The sequence below is a fragment of the Diabrotica virgifera genome, chromosome 2, assembly GCF_917563875.1.
Source record: "Diabrotica virgifera virgifera chromosome 2, PGI_DIABVI_V3a".
Lineage (NCBI taxonomy): Eukaryota > Metazoa > Arthropoda > Insecta > Coleoptera > Chrysomelidae > Diabrotica > Diabrotica virgifera.
The window spans coordinates 133,776,733-133,804,180 of record NC_065444.1 but is presented as its reverse complement, the minus strand read 5'-3'; the positions used below and the strand labels follow the sequence as shown (position 1 = coordinate 133,804,180).

At 34.1% G+C, this 27,448-nt stretch overlaps 2 protein-coding genes across 7 annotated transcripts in view; one reads left to right on the top strand and one right to left on the bottom strand.

The window, feature by feature from the left end:
• Positions 1–27,448, bottom strand: part of LOC114336460 (diacylglycerol kinase theta) — a 338,858-nt gene that overhangs the window by 202,087 nt on the left and 109,323 nt on the right. For 4 of the 6 annotated variants that reach the window (XM_050642805.1, XM_050642807.1, XM_050642809.1 and 1 more), the window contains exons 4-6: positions 26,883–27,103; positions 9,858–10,014; positions 3,330–3,470 (exon numbers count right to left, since the gene is read on the bottom strand). In XM_050642805.1, the coding sequence (XP_050498762.1) occupies positions 3,330–3,470; positions 9,858–10,014; positions 26,883–27,103 (519 nt within the window). The remainder of the gene's footprint in view (positions 1–3,329; positions 3,471–9,857; positions 10,015–26,882; positions 27,104–27,448) is intronic. The other 2 variants (XM_050642806.1, XM_050642811.1) reach the window with 2 other exon arrangements.
• LOC126879629 (uncharacterized) overlaps positions 1–27,448 on the top strand; it is a 442,662-nt gene that overhangs the window by 407,249 nt on the left and 7,965 nt on the right. The window lies entirely within an intron of this gene.

Here is a 27,448-nt window from a genome sequence, read left to right as displayed (position 1 = left end):
ATTGGTCCATTTCCTTGGTAACACCTCCACGGCTTCTAAAATTTGTAAGCCAGATGGATGCTGAAGCGAAGAAGACAAGAGGGAATTCACAAACTTACAATTCACGACCCCGTCTGTTCAGCTGGTAAATTCCAACAGAAAATGGACCTACTTACTCAAAGAAGTAACGACCAATATAAAAATAAAATAAAAATTCCATTTTTATTCAGTTGCAATGTTTACATTACATAGTTTCCCACCTTTAGACGTCTGTGACAGAAGTATTTTTTTAAATTCTCTTGTCACAGTGACAGTTGTCTTATTCCTCCGATGCGCCTAAAGGTGGGAAACTATGTAATGTAATGGTAATTTATACGTTTATAACGATAATTTCCACCTCTACTAGTTTCATCTCTTTTTACTCCACGATGTATTACGTTTCCATCTTTTGCGTTATTTTGCTGGTTATTAGCGCGCTCATCACTGCATATTTATGTATGATTCAAGAAATACATAAATATAACTCTTCTCCAACATCTTAAAATTGGGACATTTTTGATGTCCCCAATGTCCTAAACCTGTTGTCCGATTTGAGTAAAGTTTTTAATATGTAATAGCCCTATTCATTAAAAATATTGCTGTAATAATGTTGTTGCTAGACAGGTAAATTGTCATTGTATACTTGTATACTGGGTGTATCAATGAAACTGTGTTTTTTCTCAAAGTTTGCAAAAAAAGTTAGGTATTTTAACAACTAGCTATGTTTTTCATCAGTATATCCATATTTTCTGCTTAGTTTAATAAACAATCCTAAAAAAGGCTATGAGAAATTAAAAATTTGATAAATGTCAAATTGTTAACAGTTAAAAAATGTCTGGTTTGTTGTGAAAATTAGTACATTTATTATTTAAAATTTCAATAAAAACCGTAATTTTTGTTGTTGTTTATTGGAAATGGAACGCGCTAAACAGAATTTGACCCACGATGTGTGTTTAAGTAGTGACCTTACATAGCGAAGGATTTAGCTACCATGCTACCGGTCGGAGGTTGGGAGTTTCACATATATAAATATCCCGTATTGTTAAACGCTTTAGAGAAATTAATGACTACAGCAGACGTCCCGGACATGGTAGACCTCGAGTTACTACGGTCGTTCAAGACCGTTTTATGAGATTATGAGCTCGAAGAGAACAATTTACTACATCAAGGAATGTTTTAACGGAACTTAGTGTGGTTCATAATATCCAACACATCATTGATACCGTGAGGAGACGTCTTGTGGAACATGACTTTCGTATTAGAAGATCAGCTAAAGTATCTTGCTATTTGCCAGAGCACACGTAAACTGGAATAATGACGACTGGGAAAACGTTCTGTTTACAGAGAAATCCAGATTTTGCCTCTATAGTTTCGATCGACGTTTAAAAGTAATCCGAGACCAAATGAGCGTTATGCCCAGTGCAACATACAAAATGACTATATTTAATGGAGGGTCTATAATGGTTTGGGAGGAATTTCTTTAAGAGCACAGAAAAATCTTGTTCCTTTACGTGGCAGTTTTTTACAAAGTGAAAGGTACATAACCGATATTTGACAATTGAACAAATTAACAATTTGACATTTATCAAATTGTTAATTTTTCATAGTCTAGAGGAAAGTCGCCAATTATGAAATACCACTTTGTTTTGGGGATATAAAATAATACCTTTATAGAAATGAAATCAATTTAATGTTATGACACATCAGTCATACATTTTTATGTAGTAATTAAAAGCCTTCTATTAAATATCTTAATTAACAAAAAAAAAGCGAACAAAAAAACAAAATCCCAAATGAGTAACCAAATATGGAACAGGTACCCATATATGGAATATAGGCATAAACCAACATATCAATAACAAAAATAGACGTAACCATCTGAGATCAAATAAATTTAAATAAGAAAATTGTGAAAAATGAAAGAAGTTGCTTAATTCACATGCAGACATCACAGATCCATGTACGAAACTCTGGACCAGCACAATCATAATAAGCCCACTTACACTTAATCCACTATTCCATAATTAGACACCAACGACTGTCCATATTTGGATTTGTACATTAGTTTAAACTAGTATCAACATTTTTTCAAGTCGTAATGTTTTAATTACAGATGGTCATAAAATATCAAAATAAAGGTACTATTGATATACACAATAGCATAACAAGTCTGTATTCATGCATAATAACCAATAATACTCGTTGAATATATTTATCTTTGAAATTTTATGCGAGACGATAAAACAAAACACGCCTGTCAGACACGTATCGTTCGCGCATCTGACACAGAGGTGTGAATAAGATAATAAAGGGAGCGACTGAAATAGAGGATGGTCTTGTAGTTTGCTTCCAACTTATATTTTCGGAGATATCAAGGAATTCCATATTAGGGCACTATTCCATATTTGGTTACTTTCTTCTACTTTATACTTGTTTATTAAACTAAGCAGATTATGAGGATATATTGATCAAAAACTGTGCTAGTTGTTACAACATAAGCGAATGAATTAAAAACAAAATGTTAAGAAAATCTGAGGCTATACTTAGTTGGGTCTATAATAATAATAATAATATCGTATGGCATTTTTGCCGGGGAGATCCTTTTGGATAGTTCCGGCGCCAATTACATCTTTAACCCTGTTTCAAGCAACTAGTGCCGATGTACACTAGCCCTGGGGGACCGCGGCTTTACGTGGTCTCCGAGGCACGGTGAGACGGCTCGTGTCATTATTGGAAATGAAAATGGGTTGTCTTTGGCAGGGCTCGAACACACGTGCACTGGCGTATGAGGCCAGCGGTATTGCCGTTACTCCACGGTTTGGTCTAAATTTCAGTATCTTATAAATGCTGGAATATTCCACAGAGTGCTGTGAACTTTGAGAAAAAAAAACACAGTTTGATTGGTACACCCGATATAGAATGACAATTTATCTGTCTAACAACAACATTATTACAGCAATATTCTTAAAGAATAAGGCTATACCATATTAAAAAATTCACTCAAATCGGACGAGGAAATTCGAGACATCAAAAATGTTCCAATTTTAAGATGGTGTGTTAATTTTTTGGAGAAGTGTTGTACCTATATGATACGTTTACTTCGAATGATTTGACATGTTATATTCAACTGTACATTGTGTGTACCTATGTATAATTTAAAAAAATTGACGAGTACCAAACGAATTTTATGAATATTAAATCAATGAAACAATTTTAGTAATTGTATATGGATTAGTAAAAGCATTTAAACACAAACTTAATAAAAAAAGCCAATGCAAATAAAACTAAAATAAAATCACACTTAAAAATACCTCGAACATAAGGAGGTGACATATTGGGCTGGCATTTAGTTTGACAAGAGTTCGGCAAAACAACAGAAAGGCGCTTCAGAACACTCGTCAAAGAGGCACTCCGCCTAACAGTATCCGAACTGATGACTGCAAAATCATTCCCTTTATATCTTAAAATAAAAAATTAAAGACAAAATTAAGCAATAAAAAGTTTAAACAAAATGAGCACAAAACAAAAACTAAACAAAACAAGCTCATAAGACACATATCGATATGTATGTACATATAAAATAAACGGGTTAATTTTTATCTGAAATAATTTATAGATGTAATAAAACATTGCTTATTTCCATCAATTTTTTGTATTTGATATAGGTAACTCAAGTATTTAATGTAGTAAATATCTGTAAAAATTAATTTACAGAAATGTGTTCAATATTTAGAACCTTTTTCCACATTTCATACTAGTCACATCATTAGTGGTGATGTCACGCTACCATATTTCATTAACGTAGGTTAGCATTGGAATCTAACTAAATCAAATCAATTGCCTATAAGTACACTTCTTTTTCTTCTTATTGCGCCCCGCCGTCTCCTTTCAAAGGTTGGCGATTCAAATGGCAACTGTCGCTTTGGAAACTGCTGCACGAAAAGTTTCTCCAGATGAGGGGTCAAACTAACTAAAAGCTCAAGGTTTTCAGCCACCAGTTCTGGCGTCTTCCTACTGTTTTTTTGCCCTGTACTTTACCTTCCAATATGATTTGAAGTAGTTCATATCTTTCACCTCTCACCCACATACCCTCTCACCCTCTCACCCAAGTACCTATTGTATTTTTCTTTTTTTTATTATTCTTAGTAATTCTTTTTGTTTGTTCATGCGCCGAATACGAATCCGTCTGTATATAAATCACATATTTCAGAAACCTCACAAGCACGCCGAACATAATTTTTCGTGGTGGACAAAAAACTGATTTGCAATCAACTCCTGATATTTATTACAATTTTAATGAGATGTTTGTGTGCATACGAGTGCTTTACAATGATTTTCTTTATTTTGAATATTATTTTTTTTTACAATTTTACAAAGAGATTTTGTCGCTGTACTTACGGGGTTTCTGAATTACAGGCTAAAATAAAAAGTATTACTTGAAAAAAGTAAGCTGTTTATTCAGTTACATACATTAAATATTTCGTTAGCTAGACGCTCTTCTGGATGCAATAGCAAAAGTTTTTTTCATTTCTCTAGTAACTCCACGACCATACGAGTCAACTGACAGACAGTTTTGCTTATAGTACTTGGGCCTTGGGCCACCATGACTTATAGTCTATTATCATATCAGTATGCACTACACAAATGCACTACATTACAGTGTAAATTCGGTCATTGTCTTTATTTTTCGTTTGACTACAGCAAAATATCTATCGCATGGAAGAAAACTGTGACCTCTAATAGGGAACTATTGATTAATTGTCTCAAAACGTCCTGTATATACCAGGGCGGCACATAGTCGAACCATTGTATGGTTCTTACTCTGTCCTGCACATACGTCCGAAAATATGTGCAGGTGTCGTGTAGTTTCAGGCAGAACAGAATCTATATAATGCGTTATGAATGAACTTACATCATTACAACCTTTTTTTGCAACGCCTTCATGATTCACGTAAAACATTGCAGTGCCCGTGTGGAGATCATGAATTATTTCATAGTCAGTTGATGGAGATAAAATACCTCTTGAATTGGAATATTAGGAAGCATTAAATTTTGGAGAATACTAATAAGAAATTTAGTATTTTCCAAGGAGTCTTGCCACTGCGTACAATTTACGTTTTACACCATGTAGTACAGAAACCCCTCAAATGCGGTACTTACTGGATTTCTGCATTACACGGTTAAATACAGTATTGTCTAAAGTCTAAGGGCCGGTTGTTCGAACGCTAATCAACAATGATCATTATCAAATAATTAATTACTGTCAATGTCAATTGTTAAAACATAATTAATTACAATTCTGAGACTATAATCAATTAATATAACAATAATTATTAACATAATTAATAATAAATCTCATAATGGTAATTAATTATGTTTTCAGCGACCCAAACAAAGTTGACATTGACAGTTTTGGTGACAGTAATTAAATATTTAATAATGATCATTGTTGATTAGCGTTCGAACAACCGGCCCTACATATACTAAATAGTCGAACAACGGCGGGGTTTCTGAATTACATGGATGAAATGCGTGTTTTACAACCCATACCCGCCATAACCCAAATTTCCATTAAAATGTTACTTACGGGGTTTCTGAAATATGTGATTCATATATAGTATAGTATAGTTGATCCAAAAGATGGCATAACCCAGACATCCAAAGTAAAAGTTATCCTTCAACACCAAATTGTTCTATATGGTCCACACAATATCCAGAAAAAAGTCTCACCATTTTGAGCGTCGGGTTTGGGGGGGAGAGGGGGGAGAAATCGGTAAATTCGTGGTTTTTTAAGTTTTTCGCCAATATTTCTAAAACTATGCGGTTTAGCATGAACAACCTTCTATACAAAATTGTTCTACATTAAATTTGAAATAAAAAAGGCCCTATGCATAATCTTTCTAAAATGAATGGTTCCAAAGTTACGGAGGTAGTATAGTATAACTGGTCCAAAAAAAGGCCTAACCCAAACATCCAAAGTAAAAGTTTTCCTCCAACACCAAAATGGTCTATATGGTCCACATATTGTTCAGTAAAAAGTTACACCATTTTGAGCGTAGGGTTTGGGAGGGAGATGGGAGAGAAACCGGTAAATTTGAAGTTTTTTTACGTTTTTCGTCAATATTTCTAAAACTATCGTTTAGCGTAAACAATGTTATATAAAAAAATGTTCTACATGAAATTTAAAACAAAAAATGTTCTATACATAATTGTTATAAAATCAACGGTTCCAGAGTTACGGAGGGTGAAAAGTCGAGGTTTTGGATACTTTTTATATTTTTTGGGCAATATTTATGTTATGATATAACTATACCAAAAACCCAGACATCCAAAGTGAAAGTTATCCTACAAAACCAAATTGTTCTATATGATCCACATAATGTTCAGAAAAAAGTCACACCATTTTGAGCGTCGGGTTTGGGGGGGAGAGGTGGGAGAAATCGGTAAATATAAAAAGTATCAAAAACCTCCACTTTTCACCCTCCGTAACTCTGGAACCGTTGATTTTATAACAATTATGTATCGAACCTTTTTTGTTTTAAATTTTATGTAGAACATTTTTCTATAGAACATTCCTTACGCTAAAGCATAGTTCTAGAAATATTGACGAAAAACCTAAAAAAAACTACTAATTTACCGACTTCTCCCCCATCTCCCCCCCAAACCGGACTCTCAAAATGGTGTAACTTTTTACTGAACAATATGTGGACCATATAAAACAATTTGGTGTTGAAGGAAAACTTTTACTTTGGATGTCTGGGTTAGGCCTTTTTTTGGACCAATTATTTTATACTACCTCCGTAACTTTGGAACCGTTCATTTTAGAAAGGTTATGCATAGGGCCTTTTTTATTTCAAATTTAATGTAGAACAATTTTGTGTAGAAGGTTGTTCATGCTAAACCGCTTAGTTTTAGAAATATTGACGAAAAACGTAAAAAACTACGAATTTGCAGATTTCTCCCCCCTCTCCCCCCAAACCCGACGCTCAAAATGGTGTGACTTTTTTCTGAACATTATGTGGACCATATAGAATAATTTGGTGTTGGAGGATAACTTTCACTTTGGATGTCTGGGTTTGGGTCTAACTATACCATACTAATATAGATACATCTCAAAGGCATCCATTCTTTTTTCTGTTTCAGACCCCATTGTCGAACATTCACAGCCATACAGCAAGACAGAAAACACGTAACATCTGATCATTAGGATTCTGAGCTCCAGACTAAGATATGATCTTGTAAAAAATGTTTTCATAGTCTTGAGTGTTTTCCTCGCTTGTTCGATTCTTGATAGGATTTATTTTTTTGGGTTACAGTGGTTATTGACATTTGCTCCCAAATATTTTATAGACGTTAGCTTATCTATTATTTGTCCCTCGGCAAACAAATGTACGTTTATTGGTGTCTTTGAGAATACTAAAATTTTAGTTTTGGAAACGTTTAGGTGTAAACCAAACATTTTGCCATGATGAACTACCGTATTTATTATATTTTGTAGTTCTTGTGAGTTGCTTGCTATTAGAACGGTATCATAGGCGTGCCTGATGTTGTCTATGCTGGTTCCGTTAATCTTGATTCCACCTTGGAGCTCGTCCAATGCTTTTCTGAATATAGACCAGGAATACAGATTAAATAATAGCGGTGATAAGACGCAACCCTACGCGCTTCTCGACGGATTTGTATATTTTCGGATATTGCGTATTGCTATTTCGGGTATTGCTATTTCAATAAAATTGTTACTGTTTGGTGCCAATATAGTTCTAACGATGTACGTACACACAATAAGTAGGTATATCTCCTCGATATATCTAGTTGTATATCTCGATATATTGTACCTCTCTTTTTTGATATTGTATCTCTCTTGTAAGAATAGTACCTAGTTGTATTTTAAGCATACACTCGCTTGTAAATTGTCATGTTTGTATTTTGCTAATTACTCTAAAAATTTTGTAGTTTCTCTAAGAAGCTATATTCTCCATTTGCGTTGTCCTATCTAGATCTAGTCTAATTTATTTTTAAAATATATTAAAATCACTCAACTTGTTTTTAACTTTAATCTACCGGAATCTTATTTTAAATACTCTTATACCTGTTGCTACTATCATCATCAACAGCTTATCGATCCATCGTTGTATGAAAGGATCCCTTATGTGTGTCCATTTGTTTCTGTTCGTTATTTTTTGCATCCATTCGTCACCAGCAACTTATTTAATGTTATCAGTCCATCTTGTTTTGAGGTCTGCCTCTATTTCGCTTATTTGCTCTTGGTGGCCATTCAACAATTCGCTTCGTCCAACGGTTGTCTTCCATTCTTCCTATGTGTCCTGTCCAGTTCCATTTTAACATGACAATCTTTTGGATTACATCTGTTACTTTTGATCGTCTTATTATTTCTTCATTGGATTTCCGATCATTGATTTTAATGCTGAGCATTCTCTGTTCCATAGCTCCCTGAGTCGCTTGAAGTTTGAGGACTACGTTGCTATTGAAAGCCTATGTTTCAGTTCCGTATTTCAGAACCGGCAATACATACTTGAAAGTATTTCGTATATAGGAAGAATGGAAGACAACCATGGGACGAAGTGAATTGTTGAATGGCCACCAAGAGCAAATAAGAGAAATAGATGTAGACATCACAACAAGAAGGACTCATAACATCACATAAATTGCTGGTGACGAATGGATGCACAAAATAACGTTCAGAAATAAATGGACACACCTAAGGGTAAGAACAGAACAAGTGGATCGAGGTGGAGGTGTAGGTCGCGGTGGATGCTACTAGTTAAGTCGCAGTCGATGTCAACAGCACATAGCAAGGAGGTCACCTGTGCTGTCAGTCGAGCTAGAACCACTATCGAGTGAAGTAGTTTAATGAAATTTGAATGACAAAAAGAATGTGCTTTTGCGATGTTGTGTCAGTCAAGTGATTATAGTGATGAAATGTCAGCTGTAAATAATCAGATCCTCTTTCATATTTCAAAAATTTACTGAATTTAATTACTTTACTTTTTAATTAATTTACTTTTACTAGAAATTCAAAAATAAACTGAATACAAAAAAGGGATTATATAAAAAGTATCAACTCAGATAGCGCAGGTAGTGACAACTTGTCTTCGAACGGACCAATCACAGGAAAGCATCCTTATAGGCCGCGCAGTAAACATCCATGTAAAACAAACTCATTTTATTTTCAAAAGCATCGATGTAAACCTCCTGGATGGCATCGCGCTGAACCTCCACCGCGACTTACCTGCTCTATTCTCTTCCATTCATTACAATGTGTTTGTTTTACATGGATATCGACCGCGACCTCCACCTCCACCTCCACCGCGATCCACTTGTTCTGTTCTTACCCTAAGAGAGGATTACATCCGACGATGGATAGAATGATGCTGATAGTAGCAACAGGTATAGTATTTAAAATCGGATTCCAGTTGATTGAAGGTAAAAACAAGTTGAGGGCTTTTAATATAAATATTTTATAGATAAATTCCCTCTCTGTGGCTCAGTGGTAAGAGTTAGGCAACTTTCTTGTTATCTGATGTAGCGATACGAATAATATTACTGTCAATAACGAGTCACTGTTTCTCACTCCATCTTTTATTTATCCCATGTATCATCATGTTGTATCCCATTGTGTTGTTTTCTGGGCAGGACATAACTCTTCAACATTTGTTTCCCTTTCTTTCGCCTTGACGGTTATATTGAATGTCCGTTTTTGTACTTATAAACGGATTATATTTTTAAGACAATGATTTATTTTGGCTACTTTTTATTTAAAAATTCATACTTATCATTTCAATTACATACGAGAACAAAAGATAAAAAGCGATACTCACGAGACAGGGTATCCTTTCTTCTAACTTGTACTCCGATGATAGCCTCCATTGGTACCTCTGTTCTCGGTATACTAACAGCATGCGGTGGTAGATAGATAGGTTCCAGAATCCCAAAAGTGCATTCACTATTAATACTCGTATGACAGGAGGCATGGCTCTGAAAAAAAATATCATAGCGTTTGAAATTCAAGAAAATATTAATAAAACAAAACTAAGCAAAAAAGGTGATAAATTATAAAATAGTTAGAGACTAGCAAAAAAAGATTGGGGAGTGCCGACTGCCGACCGAAGTGAAAATTTCTTATAGCGATTAATTTTATTTTATTTTATATAATTTTATGTAATTTATTTTATTTTACACAAATATTTTAAAATTAAAATTAGCTAAATTGATCTGATCGTTCTCAAGTTTTTATAAAAAAATACATTATATGTATGTGGCTTATTTCCCATTTAGAATAGTTGATTACAAAAACGCCACAAGGAAATAGCTTCAAAACAACATTATATTATGTCGTCCCCTTAATACTCTGGGCTAATTAGCAAAATTCATGGAAAAGTTATTTACCAGCAATTTTATTGCTGGAATCGAATTATAAGATCCTATATATTAATAATATAGTAAAGCATAGTATAGTATAGCAAAGTCCGCAGATAGTGTGCTACTTTTTTTATAAACAAAATGGCGCCGACAAATCGTATTTTTTTCAATTATTGCTCTATAACTCCGAAGATGTTAACTTTACAACAAAAACACCCAAATAAAAATTCACCGCAATTAAATTCTGCATAGAGATATGTTTTTCCCGATTTGCTCAGACGAAAATTTTTCTCGGAAAATGCGGGTTTTGCCAACAAAATCTCTAATTTTCAAATAAAGTTTTAGGTCAGTAATTATTAATCAATAATTAAATAACTTAGCGCCATCAAAGCTTTCTTGGTATAGATTGTAATTCCAGAAGCCGGTGAAAATTAAACGAATATTTTAGCAACAATTCAATTGTTAATTAACAATTTACGATCGCAATAATAACCAAAATAATCATGATACATTGATCGAACTTATAAAGATTATAAAGATAAGATGATTATTTAATATTTTATCGACAAAATATAAATTTTTCGTTTTTTTGCATAATCTTTAAATTTTGAAAAAATATAGTTATAATACGCTCGCTGGTCTAATTAGTAAAGTACAAATAAAGGTTATTTACCAGCAATTTTATTGCTGGAGTCGAATATTATGATTCTATATATTAATAATATAGGTATGCCAAGTCCGCAGATAGTGTGATACTGTTTTTATTAACAAAATGGCGCCCCCAAATCGTGTTTTTTTTCAATTATTGGTCTATAACTCCGAAGATTTTAACTTTACACCAAAAACACTTGAATAAAAATTCACCCCAATTTAATACTGCATAGAGGCATGTTTTTCCCGATTTGCTCCTATGAAAATTTTCCTCGGAAAATGTGGGTTTTCCCAACAAAATCTCGAATTTTCAAATAAATTTTTTAGGCAAGTAATTATTTATCAATAATTAAATAACTTGGTGAAATAAAAGCTTTTTTGGTATAGATTATAACTGCAGAAGGCGGTGAAAATTAAATGAATATTTAAGCAACAATTCAATTGTTAATTAACAATTGACAGTCGCAATAACAACCAAAATAATCATGAGACATTGATCAAATTTAGAAAGATTATAAAGATGTGATGCCTATTTAATATTTTGTCGACAAAATATAAATTTTTCATTTTTTGCATAATCTTTAAATGTTTAAAAAAATAGTTATAAACAAATTAACATTTCTCAGAAATTGTTTATTATATTCTAATTTTAAAAAATACTTAAAATGCGTATTTCAAAGGTCTTGAAAATGAATGCTTTAAAAAAATTTCCAACCATTTGCAAAAAATTATGAAACAGCAAAGTAAATATACGATTACTCCGTTGTTTATAATTTGTTTTAATTGTTTCAAAGCTTAAAAGTGAGTCTGTGGTACAATCTAATTACTCACAAAGAATATCAAATATTTAATCAAAGATTAAAAATACTTTTTTTGTAATTTTTAGCGCGAAATTATTCTTGATACAGAGCCGGAGCTAAAAGGTTCACTCGAAGCGACTGACACGCAGCATACATAATACTATAATTTTATTTATTAAGTGTACGTCGCTGGGCGGTCGTCGCTTCGAGTGAAAATTGTAGCTACAGTACTGTATTAGTCTACTTTCGCGCGTGTAAATTACAAAAAAATATATTTATAATCTTTAATTAAAATATAACCATTAAACAAAAACTTTCTGAGAAACGTTAATTTGTTTATAACTATTTTTTTTAACATTTAAAGATTATGCAAAAAATATAAAAAAATTATATTTTGTCGACGAAATGTTAAATAGGCATCTCATCTTTATAAGATTTCAAAGTTTGATCAGTGTATCATAATTATTTTGGTTATTATTGCGATCGTAAATTAATAATTAACAATTGAATTGTTGCTAAAATATTCGTTCAATTTTCACCAGCTTCTGGAACTTTAATCTAAACCAAGAAGGCTTTTAAGTCACCAAATTATTTAGTTATTGGTAGATAATTACTTATCTAAAACTTTATTTGAAAATTAAAGATTTTGTTGGGAAAACCCGCATTTGCCGAGGAAAATTTTCGTAGGAGCAGATCGGGAAAACATATCTCTATGCAGAATTTAATTGCGGTGAATTTTTATTTAAGTGTTTTTGTTGTAAAGTTAAAATATTCGGAGTTATAGAGCAATAATTGAAAAAAATACGATTTTCGGGCGCCATTTTGTTTATAAAAAAAGTAGCACACTATCTACGGACTTTGCATACCTATATTATTAATATATATAATCATAAGCTTCGATTCCAGCAATAAAATTGCTGGTAAATAACTTTTCCCAAAAATGGCCTATTCTCCGATAATCGGCCCAGACTATAATACTATAACTTGATAACTCAAAATTAGTAGTTCTGAGATAAATGGGTTTAAAGATTTTAAAGATATTTGTGCTGCTACCATGATGATGGTAAATAGGGAATTCACTCTGCAGCTCTAAAATACTGTTCCTTAACTCTTTGGCTACTGATATATTTAGGAATACGGTGAAAATTTGTATTCCAATATGGAAAATAATATGAAAAATTAAAGTTATCAACTTTTAGCACTACCATAATGTTAACATTTGATAATGTTGCATGTCGTGCCAAGTTGCATCTAAGTGAACTTTCTAACAAAACTAATATTTTAAGCATTATTTTGGTGAAAATTAGCCCTCTGCCATGGGGGTTGCCAGATCTGCTAAAAATTCTTGAATTTTTGCATTAACATGAACCGAATAAACAGATATCAATTACGTGGTAAGCTCAATGGTTTCAGAAAAACACGTCGTGCCACAACTAGATAACTAGAGTTAGATAGTTGTAGCATTCAGTGTATGTCGTATTCACGAGTATTTCGATTAAACAATAACTTAATCACTTATCTTGTCAAGTTTTAGCACTGAATATTAGAAACATTTGAGTTTTATCAACTTTTGTCAATCATAAATAAATACTTAACCCGTTTGGAGCGAATTATCAAGTTTTTACACAATATGGAGGCAAATATAATAAATGTTGTGAACTAGTTTTGTCAAAAACGTCGATTTTTGAGTTATCAAGTTATAGTACAAAAGCGACGATGTATACTACGGTATACAAACAGTATACATGCGGTATACAAACGGTAAAATAAACAGTACTGAGATGCGTTTGCGTCAAACTTGTATGTGTCATTCGCCGAAACGTATTGAGTGGTTTACGAACGTATTTGAATGTCATGTTAATGTTAGGTACTTCAGGATTGTTCTCAGTTCTTGTGGAGTACTATTTTCGGTCATACGGAAAAAGCCGCGAAAACGGCCCAAGCTTAAAATCAACAATGGTTTAAGCAGGACGGGGCAACCTGTCACACTCTTCGCATACTGCGCGATCATTTTGGGGATCGTCTTTCGTCTAATTTCCCGTGGCAGTCATTTTCCATACCCATCGCACTCGCCAGACCTAACGCCATCTGATGTGTACATATGGGGAATGCCGAAGGAAGCAGACCGATCCACCTCCGACATTCCGGAATTGCGGACTAGAATTAAAGATTTTTGTGTCAAAGGGCATCTTTAACATCTGTTTTACCGGGAACATCGTTATGAATAATATTTGCAAAGCTTTATCATGTAGACTAGATATACATATAAATAATCATAAATATTTCAATATTTATTTCATCACTGTTTATTTTGCCGCATACTGTATATTACTATATACCGCAAGATTAACTTTGTTGTGAAGCTATTTCCTTGTGGCATTTTTATGATTAACTATTTAGATGGGAAATAACACAATTAAATTTAAAAAATTTGACGACACCCGATTTGGGCGTCGAAACATTAATAAAATTATTTTTTCAATTTAATTGTGGCTTATTTCCCATCTAAATAGTTAAGCAAGATTAACTGTATAGTACGTAACAAATAATTTTAGAAAATCTTAATCTTAAGCTTATTACAAAGTCGTTTGTATTTTAATGATGTGGTTACGTTTTCAAAAAAACTCATACAGAAGTAAAACACTGTAATTTGTATACTGGTATAAAATAGTTTATTAATAAACTTCTTAAAATGTCATCCAAATTTATTGTGAAACGTTTTCGATCTAAATTAGTGCATTCTGCTCAGTAGATGAAACTAGCCCACTATTAAAAGTGGTAACCTCAAAATATATGGTTTACATAGTATTATTTTATAAAATAATAATATACTATGTAATAATAATAAATATTTGAGGTTACCACTTTTAATAGTGTGCTAGTTTCATCTACTCATCAGAATGCACTAAAGATGATCTAATTTAGATCGAAAACGTTTTGCAGTCCATTTGGATGACATTTTAAGAAGTTTTTTAATGAACTATTTTATACCAGTATACAAATTGAAGTTTTTTACTTCTGTAACTATGAGTTTTTTAACTATGGTATACAGCCAGCTACTGGGATTATCCCATTGATTTTATAATAAATTTTAATCTATTGTATTTTTAGTTATTATACCTGCTGTTCAGTATGTTCATCTCCGAAAATTTAACCATACTACTCAAATACAAATGACTTTGTAATATGAATGAGATACCGTTTTCTAAAATATTTTGAAACGTAGGTACCATACGCGTCTCGATTTTTCGAATGACGCTAATTATTATTTAGGGCCCGTGCAAAAACATCATCCGGAACGATAAGTAGTATTCACTTCAAAATTAAAGTTTGTTCTTCTTATTAAATGGATAGGGGTTTGGCATTACTATCTAAACTGCTCTATCGCCCCTCTGGTATATTTGTTAATCTCCACAATATGTTTCAAGTCTTCCCTATTATTTACTCAAACTCGAAGCAAAACAAATTTTACAGGCTAAAACGTGATGTACTTGTCTTCATTTTTGCCAATGTATAGTCAGTATGAACTCATTTCAGTACCTGTTTCATCATTTCAAGATATTTTATTATTCAAGTTTTATCTTGCTTTGTAAACCAGATCTCCACAGATCACGTTTAAGTTGGACGAATATCTCCACAGCGTCTATCACGTTATCTTGCTTTGTAAACCAGATCTCCACAGCATCTATCACGTTTAAGTTGGACGAATATTTCAGACGTTTTATACTTTTTTCAGTTAAGTCATGAGATTACAATTAGACGAATTCTTGTTAATAAAGAGGATATTCAAGTAATTCAAATAATCCAATCATGTGGTAGTTTTACCTGGAAAGTTTTCCGGAAGCTTTGAAAATTGGCTATTTTATGGATTTCGGTATGGTCTTTCCGAATTTCAACTTTGCTACCTCATATCTCCGCCGCTCGCACCACCATATTGAACAAATGGTGCCTAATAACAGTTTTTTGGGAAGATCTCCTTTCCAACGCATTTTACGAAGAAAACATTTATGTACAAAATTAAGCTAGAAAAAATTTCCTACAATTTATGTATTTATAATTTTTTTCATAAAATTAATCGTTTTTGATGTACGAGCACCACATTTCAATAGACGTTTTGAAAAAAAAACTTATTCCCACACCAAGTGGAGGTAGAGTAAGCGGTACGGTTTTTTTATTGTGGTTTCCCCTCTAGGCCTAACCTAAATGTTATGCATTTATTTAGAAATTTAGCGCAATCTCCTTCGCTTTGCTGTTCCTGATGGACCAGGTGTTACGACTTCGTCCTGAGCATCGATCGAGACATAACAGACCGAAATTTCGTCCGCATCATCTACGATGTGACTATCAGACTCATCACACGCCTCTTCGTTTTAGATCTCATCGAAAGCTTTTCAAAAATAGTCACCATTTCTTCCTCTTCATCTTAATTATATGATGGAATTTGCGAATTATTAGAAGTACCACTACAATTTGTGCAAATAACAGTGCATTTTATTCCAGCTTTTCTGCATCCACATGCTTTCTGACATCCTTTTTTACACTTACAAGAAAGAAGTTTCAATAACGGTCCTGGAGCGGAGGGTTGGAGCATCTTAATAGGAATTAGTCCATTTTGGTTTCTTTTCCATCCCCATTGTTCTGCATTTTTTTCATTCTCGTACCACTGTCTAGGACGTTTCATCGCCGCCGTTTCGATGCCGCCAGTTCGATGCCGATCCCGGCCGATTCATCGCCAGTCAATTAATCGCTATCTGATATATTTCCGAATTTTGGACAGTTACAATTATTATTTATTTTTAGTATTAATTAGGAATTCTAGGAAATGCGAGATATGACATCGATGAAATGGACTGGCGATGAACCGGCGGCATCGAAACGGCGGCGATGAACCGGCGGCGATGAAACGTCCCATTCCGGCTGAACCTGGTTCGGAAAGAATGTTGTCGTGCTGTTGCTTCTATTGGTGGTACGACCCAATATTAAATTTACTTTTATATGCTGATTTTGTGTAGCATACATATCTATATTTGTTTAAAGACATGCTTTTCTTACTTTTCACATCACTGTAAACGTATAATTGAAGGAAGAAACGGTTCTCCTGCTTTAGCAATGATCTGTCGATCAACATTTAGATTTTTAAATACCTCAATATCCTCGTTCAAATCAGGATTTTTTCGGAATAGGTACACTAATGGATTTCATTTTTCCTTGATTAAAGAGTGCACATCACAGCCACTGCCACTGAAGGCATGCAAAAATAAAATATGATCTGTAGCTGTTTTATCTATGATACTTTCAGTGGAATATATTTGTTCGGAGATTTTTCCTTTCCCTGGTTTGAGAAAGTACACGTTTGATCGCGTACATAGAGCTGTGAAGAGAATCCGAAGATCTACTATATATCTTCGTCGGCCACTATTACGGTATCGAATGCTGGTGGGATTTATTGCGGTATTTATTGCGGTATTGATGATTAGCGTATCCGCATCTTCCGTGGCTTGTGACAACATGAATTTTTCCCCTTCAAATGTTGTCTTCAACATTATTATGAGGCGGTTCTTCTTTTTGTTCGCATCATTCCCCAGGAATTGGGAAATCATTGTATCGTCAAAAAGTATGTCTACTGAAGTAGCTATTGGTCTAGGTCTACTGAAGCAAATAGATGAAAATGGTTCACCGAGATGCCAAATGACTCGGTGTAATAAGGCGGCAATAGTAGAATATTCTAGAAAAATATACGAAAAACACGTGGTGGTGTAGATGAAAAATACTTTGTGATATTGGTACGCGAAAACTATTGATTTTACAGAAAAAAAATATAAATACGTAAATTGTAGGAAATTTGTTCTAGTTCAATTTTGTACATAAATGTTTTTTTCATAAAATTTTTCGGAAAGATATTCCCAAAAAAGTGTTATTAGACGCCATTCTTTTTTCAATATGGCGACACGAGCGGCAGAGATACGAGGTATAGCCCAATAAATGACCGTTTTTGGAGTGTAATTTCCAGGGGCAACTCCGAATTGCATGAAAATTTGGATTTAGGTTCTACTTACCCTAAACTTCAAAGCTGAATTTGTGCCGTTGGTTGCTTTTACTTGGGGGGGTGACATTTACCCCTTCTCGGGGAGCGAAAAACGCGTATTTGCAATAAGGCCGGAAATGGATAAATTGACTTATTTTAAGCACCTTTTGTTCCACAAAGTTTTTTACGTAAGTCAATACTTTTCGAATTATTCGCGATTTAAAATGTTGATTTTTCGACAAAAAAACTACGGTTTCAGACCGTTTTTCCCAAATAACTCAAAAAGTAAGTATTTTATCGAAAAAAATATTTTTAGCAAAAGTGTAGCCTATAAAAAAATGAAAAAAAAAATGGTGTACCAGTAAAGTCTACAAATTGAGTAGAAGCAAAGTTGTAGCTCATGAAAAATACGTTCTTATTCGTCTAATTCCAAATCGAATAATTCAACGCGAAATCACCGAACAAAGAAGTGTTTTTCGGGAAAACCTTATTAATATTTTTAAAGTATCGAAAAAAAGCTTATTATTTGTTTTTTACAAAAGTTTACAGCATCAAAAATAAACGAGTTACACTGAAAAAAAAAAGTTGGCCCCTTTTTTTTGGTAACAAAAATCGTGAAAACCTCCCTCTATTTAGCACCCTAAATAAAATGAATCGTTTGGCTTTACCATCTATTTTAACTGTATGTGTATTGTTTATATGATCTGTAAGTTTGATTGGTTTGAAGTGCTTATTTTTAAAAACATTTGGTTTTATAGTAAAAAAAAAAATTTCTAAAAATTTTTGAAAAATTTCATTTTTTAAAAATAACTTAAAAAGTATTAGTGGTAAGAAAAATATTATTAAGTAAAAAAATGTAGGTTTTGCTATTATAAATATGCTAGTTTCATTTTGTTTCTCCGTAAGACAAAAATTGGTTAAGATATGGCTGTTCAAAATTTGCATACACTCGTGATTAGTGACCCATTCAAGCTTTTTCAATTATAACCCTTTCAAAAATAAACACTTTAAACCGGTGAGACTGACAGATCATATAAAAAATAGATAGGTAAGTAAATTGTTTGTAAAGCGGTAGCGATTAATTTCATTTGGGAAGCTAAACACGGCGAGATTTTCATGATTTTTTAGGAAAAAAAAGAGGACCAACTTTATTTTGAGCGTAACTCGCTTATTTTTAATGCTAAAACTGTTGTTACCAATTAAAACAAAGCTTTTTATAAACACTTTAAAAAAGTTTAAATGGGTTTTTCCCGAAAAGTGCTTAATTTTTCGGTGATTTCACCTTGAATAATTCGATTTGAAATTAGACGAATAAGAACGTATTTTTCAAGAACTACAACTTTGTTTTTATTTGATTGATATACTTTACTAAGACACCATTTTTTGGGGTTTTTTATAGGCTACACTTTTACTAAGGATATTTTTTTCGATAAAATATTTACTTTTTGAGTTATTTGCGAAAAACCGTCTGAAAACGTAGTTTTTTTGTCGAAAAATCAACATTTTCAATGGCAAATAACTCGAAAAGTATTGACTTACGTAAAAAACTCTATAGAACAAAAGTTGCTTAAAATCAGTCAATTTGTCCATTTCCGGTCTTATCTTGAACGTATGTTTTTTTACCCCCGAGAAGGGATAACTGTCACCCCCTAAGTAAAAGTAACCAACGGCACAATTTCAACTTTGAAGTGGAGGGTAAGTAGAACCTAAATCCAAATTTTCATGCAATTCGGAGTTGCCCCTGAAAATTACACGGTATCGCCGAATTTCCCGTTCATTTACTGGGCTAGTAGCAAAGTTGAAATTCGGAAAGAGAATACCGAAATCCATAAAATAACCAATTCTCAAAACTCCCGGAAAACTTTCCAAGTAACTTTTTTTCCTTTTTTTCATCAAATTATTGAACTAAAACCCCAATACATAAATTGATTGCATGGCAACATGCAATTTGAATGCAAGACATTATCCTCCAAAAACAAAATACCTTTGGATAACTTTTTACGTTATTTCTACATAATTTTTTTTCGTAAGGTACCTATTCAGTAACGTCAAATAGTAATTTCCAATTATTGTTCTACCCTTATACAGAAAATTAATCGGAATTACTCCTTGGCAATCTAGAATAATGAAAAACGAAAGAAAGAACTTTTCAACAATATTTTTAAACACGATAGGTCTTGGAGAACCAGAGAATCTCCATTTCATGTATTGCTGCTTTGTTTTTTGGTGGTAGAAATGTACCCAAGTTCTGTACCAGAAATTCCCATGTTCGTGTCATGAACGTCATCGATATTTCCGGAGGTGGGCATAGAAATTGGCCTTCCCGATGGGTGTTCTATTCCATAGAAAATTTACTTATTTTGGATAATTAAGGTAATTAAAAGATAATGCGTAATTAAAAAACTTTGAATAAACGTATGTATTTTCGTAAAATATCTGATCCCTTAAGGTACTAGTACACTTTACAAGACCAAAAATAAGCATTTTTTTCAAGATTTTTCTTCTCAGAACTTTTATTAAAAATGAACATAAAACTTTTTACATATTATATTTAAATATATGTACAAATACAATGTATAAATAGTTTTTAAGTCATATCTTCCCGTATACGGACTAGTTCTGCGGTATTATATACATTGAAAATGTATATAGTCGAGGAAATGAAGCATTTTGGCTCGCAATTTTTTCGTCCAGCATGGATTTACTTGAAATTTTCACAAAAGGTAGGGAATAGTTCAAGGATCATTTTCTATATCATGCCGCTGTACGTTAAAACCTTGGGGGGTGGTTGCCACCCCATCTCGGGGGTGAGAATTTTTTATTAAATTTTAACCATGTAAATCGATGTAGAACGTAATTCTAAGAAAAAAAAGTCTTTTACATTTTTTTCGTAAAACTAATATTTTTCGAGTTATTCGCGGTTGAAAGTAATAGTTTTTCAACGAAAAAATCCACTTTTTTAGAGAGTTTTTTGAGAAAACTTCAAAAATATGTATTTAATCAAAAAAACTATAGCTATCGAAATTGTGTCTTTTAGTAACACAAACCAAAAATTCTGATCTATTTTATTTTTACGACCAATACAAACCGAGATACGGCATGTTAAAGGTTAGCTATTTTTGTTAAATGTATAATTTTAAATATTCAAAGCCAAATAACGGGAAAACTTTGCATTTTTCGAGGAAAACTTAAAAACTCTTTTTTCAAGAATACAATTAGACCTTTCAAAATAAAAAAAAAACAAAAAGTTTCTATCATAAAAATTTAGTGACTTCTGATCAAAAAAAGGTCGGTACCTGCTTTTCTTTATGAGCAAAAGAGTGCATACCGCGAGGTCAAATTAAGGGGTATAAGACTTTCTGGTCCCCAACGCTATCCAAATTGAAAGCTGCCAGAAATAAAGCCAGGGGCAAAGCTGAAAAATCCAGGAAAATGAACGATTGTGTAGAGCTTCGAAAGAGACAAGCGATCCTAACTCAAGCCATTAAGTCAGGGAAAAGAGAAGCTTTCAAATCCTTCCTTGCTAAGCTCGACTTCCGAAAAGACGGCGACAAAGCGCACAGGTTCGTTACTACGCTAAACAATGATGGAAACAAGCAACAGCAAATGCCAATGAGAGGCATGGCTAGAGAACTCACAACACATGCCGATATAGCAAACGAACTCTGTGAACACTACACAAAAGTGAGTAATATTAAGATAAATAAGAGGGAGAGAGCAAGACTGTTGCGCTATCCCCCTCCCCGGTGGATGAGCAAAAGTATAAAGGACATCTGTACAGAAGATTTCTCGATATCAGAGCTGGAAGCGGCTGCGGCTGGATGCGGCTGGGAGCCGCAGCAAAAAACACCATTCTGAACTTGATTAACCTAACTTGGAATTCAAGAGTCCCAAGTCAATGGAGGAAGAGCGAGGTCATACCCACCCTAAAGAAACAAAAAGACCCGAGCCTGACTGATAGCTACCGGCCAATATCCCTCACAAGCTCCTTATGCAAAGTAGCCGAAAAAATGGTTCTGGACAGACTGAACCGAGCCATAACCCATTTTGAACTGATTGACGACGCACAAGCTGGCTTCAGGAAACACAGGAACACCATGGACCATGTAGTCGAGTTTGCTCAAAAAGTCAAGGATGCTTTCCACCGTAAGATGTCAACAGTTGCAGTGCTAGTAGACCTCAAAGCTGCATACGACACAGTATGGAGAGGTTTGCTGTTACACAAGATAGCGAAGTCTGGAATTGACGGTAAACTGTTCAATTGGATAAAATCTTTTCTCGGGGAAAGGTATCAGAGAGTCAAATTTCACAACCATTGTTCCAAATTCAGACTACAAAGACAAGGGCTGCCACAAGGAGCTGTCATCAGCTGTCAATTGTTCAACCTAATGATAAACGATGTGCTCGCAATGATTAGAAAGACACCTGGTGTTAAAGCCCTCCTGTATGCCGATGACCTCCTAATATGGGCATCAAATAGCAGTCTGAAAGCGCTCGAGGGAGTAATGAACCAGTCTCTCAAAAATCTAGAAAAATGGGCGGATAAAAACTGCCTAACTGTCAGTACAACCAAAACCGTATATCAAGTACTTACCCTTTCAGCAAAGCAGACTGCTGTCAAGCTGACATACAAAGGAGTCGACCTGGAAAGAGAGGATGGGGGTGTACATAGATAAGAAAATGACGTGGAAACCTCAAATCGACGACATTGCAGAGAAAGCCACAAAGAGATGTCGACTGCTCAAACGTCTCACAGCAACAAAATGGGGCGCCACGCAAGATGTCTTGGTAGCAACATACAAAACCTATGTCCGGCCGATACTAGAATATGGGAGTGAAGCTACAATAATTGCGAGTACAAACACCACTTCCAAGCTTGAAGTTGCCCAGAACACTGCCCTTCGCGTCATCACCGGTGCTTCAAAATCAACACCGATTACATCAATGGAAGCTCAGACCGGTAATGAACCAATACAATGCCGCAGAGAGCAACACGCGTTAACCTTCTGGGAAAGGCAAAGACGAATACTTCCACAAAAATGGGACAAATATAGACAAGCAGCCTCACGTCTTAAAACACAAACCACTCCGCTTACAGTAGCAAATCAAATCATGGAAAAATACCACATTGACCTGTCGAATGCCGCCCCCTTCCCAGCGCAAACTACACTCGCCCGCTGTCTACCAAACACAGAATTGCGTCTTAAAAACCATAGCGACCCGAAGCACTTATCGTCAGACATTGTCCTAAGGAAAGCCGCCCTAGAGACGATACACACCAATTACCCAGCGCATGAGTGGCTCCACATCTACTGCGATGGCTCCTCGATGCCGGACTCGGGAAGAACAGGAGCAGGATATGTCTCAACGTTCTCCAAAGGCTCCATAGCTGTGGGTGCCCCTCTCACCAACTATGATGGCGAAATTGCTGCTATACACGAAGCCGCTAAAAGTCTCGAGAATCTCCAACACCCCCAAAAAGTTGCCTTCTTCATCGACTGCCAAGCCGCAATCCTCGCCCTGTCGACAAATCGATATAACGAGTGTGCCCAAACAATATCTTGCCGCGTCCAACTATCGAACTTGCTGGAAAAAGGGTGGCTGATTACTTTACAATGGATTCCTAGTCATGCCGGTGTTGAAGGGAATGAAGCGGCGGATGAACTTGCAAAAGAAGGCACTACTCTTTCACAGCCCCTAGCTTCCAATCGTACACATCAGCAAAGTCCACCATTAAAAGAGGAATCAAAGCGAAGATAAAAGACCAGCAAATACAAGCCGGTGCTGGAAAATCTTGGGCCCACCTAATAGAGTCACCAATCCCTCACAACTTGCCGAGACCCATCAGTGTAGCCGCGTTCAGAACAACTACGGGGCATGACTACCTGGCCTCCCATCTACATCGCATCGGCGTCCGTGAAAATGCCAACTGTCCACTATGTAATCAGCCCCAGATGGATGCTGCTCACCTCCCAGAGTGCCGAGCCCTGATAACAGACCCACCCGAGGAGGATGAAGATCGCCTACGAGAAACGGCTCGTCTATACTGGTCAGCGCGCCGCCAAATGGCTAACATGCCAAGGGTGGGCGTTGGCTAGTAAGTAAGTAAGTAAGTAAGCTTTTCTTTATGAAAAAATCAGTGAAAACAACCCCCTAACTACTCTCCTAATTAAAAGTTGGTCTTTACCTTTCTATAATTGCTTTTATATTTGTATTATTAATACACCCAAGAAGTTTGACGTATTTAAAAAGCCTAATTTTAGAAAAATTGGAGTTTAAAGAAAAATTGATTTTTTGCAATTTCGTATTTTTTACCGTTCTCTTCAAAATATCTCCGAAAATACTAGAGATACGAAAAAAATGATAGATTACTAAATTGTAGTATTTTTCATAACTAAAATTTTCTTGGACATAGATTTTCATTACAGTAAATAGTTAGCGAGATATAGCTGTTTAAAACCTCTATTTACGAGCAAACAACCCCTTATCGAGCTCTTAAAAAATCCTACAAATTAATTTTTAAAAAACTTTTTATCGCCAAAAATAAAGGAGCTATGTTTATAAAACGAATTTTTTTTTCGAAAAATTCGAATAGTCCGCTTATAGAGCATTTTCAATGTATATAATACCACAGAACTAGTTCGTATACTGGAAGATGACTAAAAAACTATTTATATTTGTATTTGTACATATATTTAAATTCGTATTTTTGTGTTAATAAATGTTTTTGTAATTCTTTAATTCTACTTTTTTTCTGTATAGGTCTATTAAATTATCTACTTATAAAAATTGCAATGTTATTAAGGGTGGTTTTTAAGGGTTGAAATATGATATTATATCCTTTAGCATAAAACAATCATTATTTTTAACCAATCAAAACCAAATTTTACCCATATTAAAGTTTATAATGTTTGTATGTAATTTTTGACAATAAGGGGTAGTTTACACCCCTAAAAATAATTAATGCCCTTGAGCATGATATAGAATATGAAGTACAGGGTGAGATGATCCTAATTTCAAATTTTTATGTAAATCGATGCAAGCCGAAATTATTCTTTTAGGACAAGTCAAAATTTTATAAATAGCTCCTACAGGGGTGGTTGTAAGAGTTGAAATATTATATTATATCTTAAAGCATAAAACAATCATTATGTAACTAATAAGAACCAAATGTTGACAATATTAAAGTTTAAAATGTTATTTCATAATTTTTTACAATAAGGGGTAGTTTTCACCCTTAAAAAACTACAAGCGTACAACGGATTAATATAGAAAATGAACTAGAGGGTGAAATGAGCCTATTCCCAAATTTTTGTACAAATCGATGCTGGACGAAAAAATTGCGAGGTTTTGCCATTTTGTCAGTTTCATTTCCTCGACTATTAATAGTATTCTATTCTCTTAAAGAATACAAAAATAGTATATTAAGTATGGAGAACGGTAAGGGTTTTATACCGATCGAAGACAATTGTTTGGAGGAGGAGCGGAGCGACGACTCCAATTATTGTCTGAGATCGGTTACCCTTAACGTTCGACATGCTTATAACGTTTTTTGCACGATTGATACCATTATAAATTACAAAATTAAACATTTTCGTCATATTGACTAGTTTCATTCATTTTATCAAGATAGATACTTTGGTTGTTAGGTAGTAACTAGGGTGCATAACAACAATGGAGAATTGAGTTTTTATTTAGTTGTCAATAATTTTAAGTACAATTTTGATTATTATAAATTAAAATATGAGCGAAAGGGAATTTGAAGAAATTGAACGGGCTTGGGAAGAAGGGTGTTCCGCAATTATTCCCGAAAAATCCAAAATCCGTTATCAAAATACCTACCAAAGTTTTAAAAAATGGTGCGAAGGCAAGAATTTAAGAATCGAAGAAAAGACTCTATTGGCATATTTCGTTCAAAGACAAATGCAGTTGAAAGCTCCTGGAAGCCTCTGGGCAGAATATTCAATGATTAAATCCACCGTTTTTCTTTATGATGGCATTGATATTTCCAAGTTTTCAACTTTGATCGCGTATTTGAAGAGAAAAAATGTTGACTATAGGCCTAAGAAGTTTCAATATTAATAAATAATTCGTTAGTTTTCTTTATTCTTTCAAAAAATAAATTAAAATTAAGAGATTTTTTAACTCGACGGTAAGTGAATTACTTACCGTCGAGTTGGAGTACTTACCGTCGAGTTGGATTACTTACCGTCGAGTTGCTAGTAAATGTCACCTACTGACGTAAAATCTGTCACGGTAAACAGTCAAAAATGATCAATCGTGCAAAAATATATATTTTTTCATTTATGCACGTACACTAATATTGTAGAGGGCGCCAAATTCGAGGCATCGAAAAAAAGTAGTTCCGATGGAGGACAGTTAATCTCAAGATTGGGACCTCTGAAACACAAAAGTCGTACGGCATTTAAAAAAGGAAGGTTTCTTACGTGACAATTTATTACCGTTAGTGAAAAATTCCGCAAAAAAAAGATTTTAAGGAAATTTGAAAAGAATTTGTGAAAAAAGCGCGTTTTTCTTCAGTTTTTCATGGTTAAAAATATTAATTTTTTATTTTTTGGTCAAGTTGTGGTAAATTGTCACGTAAGAAACCTTCCTTTTTCAAATGCAGTACGATTTTTTTGTTTCATATATTCCAATCTTGAGATTAACTGTCAGCCATCATTTTTCGAGGCCTCGACTCTACAATATTAGTGTACGTGCATAAATGAAAAAAATATATTTTTTGTACTCTCTAAACTCTAAGAGTTAGATATTAATATGTAAAAACGTTTATGTTCATTTTTAATAAAGGTTCTGAGAAAAAAATTCTTGAAAAAAATGATTATTTTTTATCTTCTAACTAAAGTGTACTAGTACCTTAATCTCTTCAAATAATGGTGCTTGATGGTCCCCATACTCTAATTTTATTCACAATTTCACAAATTCGCAATGTAAGTAAATACATTTAGTTTAGAAAAATACTTTGAAAATGCAGAATCTATTCTTACCGTCATTCCACACCATTCGCATCTGTATCCGGATAAACATTCAGTAGTCCAGCACGTCTTTTTACAGAGAGCACACTTGGAATTGCTTGGAAGATTTCCTTCGCGCCAGTGATGTTGATGACGCACGAAGGTAAGTTGTTTTCCCGGAAGATAAGTTGCATTTTCTTTACAGTCAGCTACTGCAAAATCCTGGCACTCCACATGTACGAAATACTCACAAACTAAAAAAAGTATTTAATTTTAGTTTAATAACAAAAAGAGTTATTTACAAAAAATAGGAAACTATGTATGTATATACTTCTTATAGAATTTTTTGTATCTATAGGGTATAATATAACATATTACGAAGGTGAGCAAAATATACTTTTTTTTCAATAGGGCAATTTGCTTTTTTGTCAATTTTCAAATATAAAAATTTAGCGTAATGGTAGGAGAGCCCAAGCGGGGATTTTTGCAGTTACTCGAGCGCGTCATATTATCATATGGGGAGAAACCTGGTACCCTGCAGATGTACCTCTACCATATATTGGCTCTTAACGCAGGGGAGCTCGTTAAGGGAACCCGGA